This window comes from Engystomops pustulosus, chromosome 1 (assembly GCF_040894005.1).
Source record: "Engystomops pustulosus chromosome 1, aEngPut4.maternal, whole genome shotgun sequence".
Classification (NCBI taxonomy): domain Eukaryota; kingdom Metazoa; phylum Chordata; class Amphibia; order Anura; family Leptodactylidae; genus Engystomops; species Engystomops pustulosus.
In genome coordinates this window covers 94836203-94844949 of record NC_092411.1, presented here as the reverse complement: position 1 = coordinate 94844949, position 8747 = coordinate 94836203, and the positions used below count along the sequence as shown (strand labels likewise).

At 41.3% G+C, this 8747-nt stretch overlaps 2 protein-coding genes across 8 annotated transcripts in view; one reads left to right on the top strand and one right to left on the bottom strand.

Moving 5' to 3' along the window:
• Nucleotides 1–877: 877 nt before the first annotated feature.
• IQCD (IQ motif containing D) lies at nt 878–8028 on the bottom strand. Of its 4 annotated transcripts, none has more exons than XM_072148173.1 (5): nt 7913–8028; nt 5176–5996; nt 4056–4289; nt 3868–3939; nt 878–1209 (listed from the first exon to the last, which is right to left on the bottom strand). In XM_072148173.1, the coding sequence occupies exons 2-5, from the start codon at nt 5908–5910 to the stop codon at nt 916–918; spliced, it is 1335 nt and encodes a 444-aa protein (XP_072004274.1). In that variant the 5' UTR covers nt 5911–5996; nt 7913–8028; the 3' UTR covers nt 878–915. The 4 variants fall into 4 exon arrangements, with proteins under 4 accessions (XP_072004274.1, XP_072004283.1, XP_072004292.1 ...); XM_072148182.1 differs by having other exon boundaries at nt 7887–8009; XM_072148191.1 differs by having other exon boundaries at nt 7907–8009.
• A 52-nt stretch (nt 8029–8080) lies between these two features.
• TPCN1 (two pore segment channel 1) overlaps nt 8081–8747 on the top strand; it is a 46556-nt gene continuing 45889 nt past the window's right edge. Inside the window, exon 1 of one of the 4 annotated variants that reach the window (XM_072148151.1) lies at nt 8081–8189. The gene's annotated coding sequence lies outside the window, so the exon portion shown is untranslated. Of the gene's footprint in view, nt 8315–8747 lie in introns of all 4 variants that reach the window. The other 3 variants (XM_072148140.1, XM_072148131.1, XM_072148159.1) reach the window with 3 other exon arrangements.

Here is an 8747-nt window from a genome sequence, read left to right as displayed (position 1 = left end):
GACCAGATTGTGCCGCATCGCCGCTGGCATGCACGCAACGGAAATCAGGGGGCGTGGCCGAACGAAAACCCGATGGATTCGGAAAAACTGCCGCATTTTTAAAAAAAATGTGTCGCGAAAATTGCACTTACCTTCACTCAGCCCGGCTCGGTGTATTCCAGTGTGTTCCGATGCTCTTCAGCGCAGCAGCGCCACCTGGTGGACGGCGGAGGAACTACCTTAGTGAAGTAAGGGTAAGTAAATCTGCCCCATTGTTTGAAGACCAAACCACGCTCCCTATGCATATTTAAGCATGACACAACATTCTACAACACCCTACAGGCTCTCTGCAGCCAGGAAATACCTGTTTTTTAACGTGATTCGTCATGATTCGATCCGGGTCGAATTACATTTTTTTAAAAAATTTGTCGAATCGTGTCAAACCGAATTTCAACAAATTTGCCTATCTCTACTTATGAGGTAGTTAGTGGACCCGGTAGTACTTGGAACATGGCCATTCTTGTCTGACACACTCCTCCCAGCACCAGCTTCTTACAAGCCAAATTTGTGGCTCATTGGAGAGGAGATTGGCTCAGACACGAACGGCAGTGGTCCAAGTACCAAAGGCATGTCCTGGGCGCACCAAATGCCTCAATATAATACAGTTTAAAATGGGAATTCCCTTGAAATGGCTTAATGGACAACAATTATAAAGAGATGTTGCAAAAGGGAGTGCATTTCTCTACAACATGCTGCCAGCAGATTATAACCCCAGGCAAAGGTGGTAAGTGATGTATATATAATAATAAAGGCATTATAAAAGTAGAACTGTAATTGAGTAAGGTTATATAAAAGGACATTATAAATTGAAAACTTTTATTGCAAGCAAAAATAAATTTGGTGCAGTGAATATGCTTCCATTTATTTTTGTACATCTTATTTTTTGCTCTTTTTGCCTTTCCCACCTGCTCCCTTTCCCTTCTTCTTCTTTTTCTTCTTGGACTTCATTGACTGACGAACTCGATAGCCTTTCCAGTGGGCCTGGATAATTGTTGCTGCACGGTTCATGTTGGCTAGCTCTTTTTCTTCCTCTTCCTTCCTCAACTGGGCCTGTCGTCTTTCCTCCATGATCTGAACATATTCCACCTCTAGGACTGCCAACTTCTCTTGCAGCTCTGCCAGCTGAGCCTTCTCTTCTACATACATCCCGTCAAGTTCCTCCAGCTCTGCCTATAGTTTAGACAGGTACAACTTTATTTATATGCAGTTCTGTTGTAGATAATGTAGCTACTAGGTTAATTATTTCTTTATGACAAAGCAATAGTTAATTTTTAGGAAATCTACCATCAACTCAGGCATGATAAACCAGGGAAACTTACTTATAGATCCAGACAGTGTGCCCTGTAATTTTTTTTATATTTATTAACCATGGCCTTTCATTTAAAATCGACTTTTTAAATTATGCTAATGAACCTGGGGGGCTATGGGTGTGTTACAGATGCCCTCTGTGCTCTGCATTCATAAGCCGTTGTTACACTACAGCATGCCAGCAGCCAGCACACTTTGGGAGGGGGAAGTGCTCCTTCAGAATGTAACAGCTGTGAATCTGCAGTACAGAGGGGCTCTAGCCTTTCAGGCTCATTAGCATAATTTTAAAAGTTGATTGTATAAGGAATGAGGCCATACAATTATAAGAAGGTTACCACATTCACAGTCCTTGGATCTATGAGTAAGTGCCTCTGTCTTCTCATGCTTGATTTTGATGTTAGACTTTCTTTAAAGGGATTAGCCACTGGAGTGTTATATGTGGTTAAAGAGCAGAAATCAGTTAATATGCCTCTCAGTAATTTCATATAACAGGTTACTGATAAAAAAAAAAAAAATTTGTACGTTTTATAGACATGTCTCCAAAAGTAAAAGATCTCAATATGATTCCGTAATACCTATAAAGTGCATTTATACAAATCAGGGTGCATGGGGTAACAAACAATGAAATTGTGTCTTTGCTTTCAGCTATCCCTATATTCCTCTCATGTCCCTTTACAAGTCAGTAGAGGGAAGTACAGTACACAGCAATAAGTGTTAGTCTATCTATCCTTTCTAAAATGAATTTTTAGATGATTCCTCAAGACGCCGATAGAGTTTTATACAGATACAGAAAGTCCGCAACATACAAGATTCTCTGCCGTGTCTATGTACAGCAGGGCCGGGCAGGCGTGTTGACATCATCACAACACGCCTGCCGGCTACTGCTGCACGCAGACAAAGACGCAGAAGAGGAGGTAGGACTGCTGCGGGGGAACAAGGAAAGGTGAGTAACTACAGGGAAATGATAAGAGGGGGGCACAATAAGAGGGGAAGCAGAGAAGAGGGGGCACAATACGAGGGCACAATAAGAAAAGGAGCAAAAAAGGAGGGCACAATGAGAGAGGAGGTGGAGCAAGAGGGATGTCCAGAATGAGAGGGGAGCAATGGATGCACAATGAGAAAAGAAGGGGGAATGAGGCATTGTACATCATGGAAACACTTATAGACCAAATATAGACTGGAACATATACAGTATATGGTCCAAAATAGTGTAGTACAACATACCATACAATCAAATAATAGTTGTATTGGCGTGTGTAACATAGAATAACATAGAGATCTACACCCTGTAATGGAAACATAGTTCTTGAAAGAACATTATTCAATAAATGGCACAAAAGAAATGGAGTTATCTAGACCCTTTGGTTTCATGCAAATCAGGAATAGAGTCTTATCAGGGTTGATCTTTGAGGTCCTATGTCTCAGTCTCAGTCCTATGGTATTATAACTGTTCAAATGCTGCTATTGATATATCATCATATTATCAATATGTCCATTGCTCTCTCTAGCCCAGGAAGAGATTTGTGTATGTGGGGGCTACGGATCTCCCCTGAGGTGGCAGAAGAAACACCCATCAAACAGGAAATAAATATGGTCCAGATAAAATCCAGCAGATCCATATCAATTGGTTATTATTCAAGAGATGGTTGCCTTTTGTAGATAAGAAATACTGAATCCCAAATTGGGCCTTGTCATGTAGAATGGAACAATATAAAAACTCCACATCAAGACTTGATACAAACGTGTCTGGTATAAATAAAAGTACATGTCTTTATGGGTAACATGAGGAACAGGGGCTTTTGATGTACTTAGCTGAACCAGATGCACTGAAGTGTCAGGTTGCAAAAGCAACTGATGCCTGAAGATTACATTCTTTATTTAATGAAAATCATCCTGCTTGCTGACATTCTACAGGAAGATTCATTGCTTGCTTACTCTTAATAAAACATGGTCCCTGATCATGTGATCATGTCCAGTTTTCACAAATTAATCTTATTGTTTGCATGATGAAAAGTTATACAATTTTCCAATATACTCCCTGTATCAATTCCTCGTAGTATTCTAAATCTCTGCTTCCTGACATTCAACAAGAGGTCTCATTGTTTACTTCCTATGGATAAAAACCAGTCCTTAATCAAGTGACAAGGAAACTTCCTACTGAATGACAGTAATATCTAAAAAACCATGATGAATTAATGCAGGAAGGATATTGGAAAATTGGACAACTTTTCATCATACAAACAGTAACATTTATTTGTGAAAACTGGACAATCCCTTTAACGGAATAGGAGACAAAAGTGTATTGGCTCTTCTGTTTCTGGCTCCGTCCAGAGAGACTGATCAGTGCAAGATTCAGGTGTCAGACAACCACCAATCACATACAGATGAATTCTGCTGAAGAAACCGTAATTCATCACTATGAAAAATGCATAAGTGGCCAGACACAGCTTTCAAGCGTGAAAAACAGTGTATCTCTTTGATTCTGCACTTGACTGTAACTGAGGAGTTAAAACTGCATACCTGTTTTTCTCCCATGTCACTGTCATATTTCTGTATCCAGTTCTCAATCTCAGTTTCAACTTTATATTTCTTCTGTAAAATTGTAGATGGAAATAAAATGTTAATTTGTACTAAACATAAAAGGACACATACTATACACTGTAAGTTTGTGTAATGAATTGTAATTGTAATGTATCTTGGACATGCACCTTTCTAAGACTTAGTTCTATCTCCCGGTTCTCTGCAATCGTTGCATTGAGTTGTGATCTCAGTTGCTGTAGCTCCTGTTGAAGTTTCGCAATTTTCCCTTCACTGGCTCGGCAGTCTGACTTCTGCTGGTTTTCAGTCTCCTGCACTGTACGTTTCACCTGGTTTTCTGAAAATGTTTCCAACTGATGCAGGTTTATCTTAAGCTGACGGATAATCTCATTTTTCTTGGCGATCTAGAGACATCAGAACACCTTTTGTTAAACATCACATTGCTTATTATAGAGTTACAGTTTGTATATGAGGTTCTCCATGTGTGTTTCACTATAGAATTTACATAAAGACACATAGATGGAAATAGATACACTGTAATGAATTGTATGGCTATAACCATAGGGGTTTTTCCATTAATGACCCTTCTCAATTGGCAGAATGGGGGACTGTAACTCCCCCTTATGTGCCCTGTACGGCATAATGTCATCATCGGCTGTAAATTGTAAGTCAGCCATACAAGACAGCTATGTGAGTTGTTGGACCCTCCACGATCGGACACTGATCTTTTTCCACTCATGTTCTTTTGTTTCCAAGGTCCAGTGCTGGTCTCAAAACACAGGAAACCACCATGTTTCCAATCAATGGCCACAGCAGTGGCCTGACTTCCTCTCTGTAACCCATGAGTGACTGTTTTATTGTTTCCTGTGTGGCAGGAAGGACCAAAATGTTAAGATCCAAGGGACCCGAGATCTTTATGTGGATTTGCAGGAAACATAACCACTTAGGCATGTTAAATGTCTACAGCAGCTACTCATAGTGTTATGAATTAAAGGGAGATGACCAGCTATTCTGACCATATAAATCAGCGGAATTCCTTTTTTTAATTACTACCTAAACAATGGCAACTGTGAAACGAAAATTCAGTTTTATTAACTTTGTAATTAATAGAAAATATAGTCTAGGTTTGGTATCTCCGATATACTAAATGGAATATCAATATAAGGAATCTCAAATAAGAATTTATTGTACTTATTGTTTACACATTATCTTATTCCAGCCTTTTTGTACAAGGAAGTACCATAGCAAATATCCTACAGGTTAACTTTATAGTAAAAGGCAATGTCGTACCTCATTGTCCCGATCCAAAACAGCTGCATTAAGTTCTTCTTCCAAAGCCAACAAAACACCTCTGTTTTTGTGGTCTCGTAATGTAATCTCCTGTAGATATCGCATCCTCTCGTTCTTCTCTAATGGACTTGTGAGAAGCATCTCAAAAAGAAATGCTCTCAACTCTGACAGAAAGTGGATCAATGTCTGCGAGGCCTGATCCCGTACATTTCCTTCAGATCGTAATGCTTGACAGGCTGTTGGATTGGTCAAAAATAACCTCAAAGTATTCCTAACAGAGCTTTCTACACCCTGACGAAGGGCCTCCAAGTGTACCTGAGCTCTTGCTGCCATATTTAGTGTTTCCTGTTGGAAGCTGGATTCATCCTCTCCACTTTTCACACGCTGAAGGTGTCTTTGCATGTTATCCTGAAGCCTCATGTGCTCCCTTAGTGCTCCTGTCAGTACAGAACCAAATACCACACTGTATCTATCTAAATTTTCAATGGCATGTTGAAATAGACTGACCAGCTCTAGCTTTTTGATGGTCTCGTCCAGCACTGCCACTACTCTTTGTGTTTCTATGGAGGTGAGCTTCTTGCGGCCTGGTTCCAGCATCTTCATACTGTCAATACTTGGAAGCATCTTCATAGGACTGAGCTTCAAGGGTCTGCCAACACTTCCTGGTGGAGACTGCAAGGGTTGAGGCGAGGCCAGCATGGCTGGTGGTGTCCTGGAGAGGACATCTGAGGCCATGTTTCAAGCTGTTCAGCAAACTTCTGTCTTTTCCACCTGGATGAATTACTCATGCATATACAGTATATTTGCCTAATAGTGGCAACCTGGAATCAATACAAACATTGGAAAATGATTAGGAAACAAAGTAAGTCCATTACAATACACATTTGTACTATTATACATATAAGAACATTTATACTCCATCTCTGCTAACTATATCAACCTCTCCTCTAAAATGTTACAACAAATGTTGGAGGTGAGGTTTGTTGGGTATAGAGTGTTACACTTGAACAGTTTGCCAAAACAAATGTCCCTTAAAAGGGATTGTCTGGTATAACTTTTATGAATTTACCTTTGGGGATTTGCGCCACTGTGACAGCTATTTAGAAGTCGGATCTGACTGATTTGGACTGAGCGCTTGATTTAATATTCAAATTGTGTTGCATGCAATGCACTTACATACACCGGGAAGAAGATGGTGAACTCCGGCGGACCTGAGTGGGGAAGCGACAAATGCGATCTTTGTGAATAGCGGAACACTGCATTGTCGTCGGACAATGCACTTCAGATGAACTCCGTCGGCCGGATAAGTAAATGTGCCCCAATGTTGTAAAACACAGTGAATCTATCTTATTTGGGCATGACCAGGGTCAGTCTGCAGCCTCTGGATGTGAAAAGGAATGTTTTGATTCACCAATAAGCAGATATTGTCAACACATAGTTATTAGGGATCCATCTAAAATGAGCTGATTAGAAAGGGTCTTGAGTGGAAAGGATATCAATATCCCAAACCTCGATATTTCCTAAAGCAGGGATGTCAAAATCTTTTAGATGGAGGGCCACGTCAGCCCAATGGTTGCATGTTAAAGGAAATCAAGCAAATCAAGTATCAAAATCAAGTGTGATAAACCAGGTACACTTATTCATAGATCCAGACACTGAAACTGTGGTAATCTTCTTATATTTGTTAAATCATGGCCTCCTTCTTTCTAAAAGCAACTTTAAAATTATGCTAATGAACCTAAAGGGTCGTTCCCAGAGCCCCACCAAGCTATAAATTCACAAGCTGTGGGAGGGGGAAGTACAGAGGGAGCATAGGGGAGGCTAAAACAGTCTAACAGCTTGTGAAACTAAAGCTCTGGTAGCCAATCCATAGCCCTTCTGGAGCATTAGCATAATTTTCAACACTTGAAGATCTCTGTTTGCTACCAGTGAAATGAAACATTCCTTTTCACATCCAAAGTCTGCAGACTGACCCTAGTCAAGCCGAATGGTAGAGGTGTACAGTGTGTTACAAATGTGCCCCACCTTTAAAAAAGCATTTGCGCCAGTTTACTGCCTGACTTTGCACTGAAAATAATGTGCAAACTGCTTGCACATGTATTTATGAAGTGTCTGCGCCAGTTTTGTGTCTCCGCTGCACAATGTCCGTCATGGCACAAGATTCTGCACATAAAGGGGCGTTCTGGTGCAGAGTCAAACCGTGTGCCACAGTTATTACTACGACTCGAGAGAATTGTGTCACACGCTCTATGTTAAAGGTGCACCTAAAAAAGTTGGTGCCCCATATTGGAGCAGTGCAGGAGGTCTAAGATTCATGAAGACCATGCGCCAGTGCTCAATAATCTGGTGCCCCCTGCACATTACTGAGGCAAACTGCTCACAGCGTAATTTTGGCCAATGTCTAGAGAACATGATCATGGAATAAAAAGAATAAAAAGCACATAGGCTTTCTTTTCATAAAGGTGAATATTATCAATATATTATATTTCATAGTGAATATTAGCGATATGTAATATAACTGTAAGGTCTGTAATGTTCACCTGGAGATCAGTCCTATCATTACATTTTTCCTACAAATACCAATTATTCCAGCACATGGCAGTCCAGGCCTATGGACACCGCTGCTAGCCCCCTCCCCCATTCTAGGATTTGTATAATTATTCCATTATTCCAGGACTATGGACACCCCCCATGCTAGGTTTCCCGATCACCCGTATATAGAAAGTATAACCTGCACCTTCCGGGGGCCGCTGCACTGCTTTCCTTTCAGCACTGACTACCTGTGTACCTTTTCTGTGTACAATTTCTATGGAAACAAACCATGTGACTTCGCAATGTTCCCGACCAATGGCTCGCTGCTCTTTAGTGCGCAAGCGCAGAAGCTCAGCTTTCATTAGAAACAACATATGGCCGTGACTCGTAAAAAAATAGGCAGGGCTGCAAAGGAATGCTGCGCATGCGTATATGACTACACATAACTTGTAGTGTGTAGCGCGCATGTGCGGAAGGATCCGGTAAGCCAGTGGGTGCTGAAGTGATGGTGTGTTAATCCGATGTCTGTTTGCAGTAGGAGAAGCGCGCGGTACGAGCTCCCCGCGTCACGTGATGCTAACGTGAAGCGGAGAAGTAGAGGGGTGAGGTAGGAAGCTAATGTGTGATAGTACCCCATGCCGGAGGAGAGCTGTATACGCCAGGGGAGGCTCTGGCTGCTGCTTATGTCTCCATGGACGACTGGAACATTTGAAATTTGAACTTCCCATCTCATAAATGTTGGATAAGTTTGTATAGAGGAGGCTTCCCTGTTCTGTGCATCTCTTCGGACTTGGCTGCAGTGTATAAGGTAGTCAGAGACACGCCCCCTGCCTCATCATAGGGCCAGGCTGCTGTTAAACCATCCCTGACACCAAATATTTGCTGAGAGGAACCAGCCTTAATAGAGCGGATCCTAGAGGATTGTTTTTATCCAAGAAGCTGAGGTCATAGCGGTAGTTAAGATTTGTAACCCCGACTGTCCTGTAAGTTATAAGCTAAGGGGAAAGCTCAATGTAGGGTGAATATAGATGAAAGGGTAA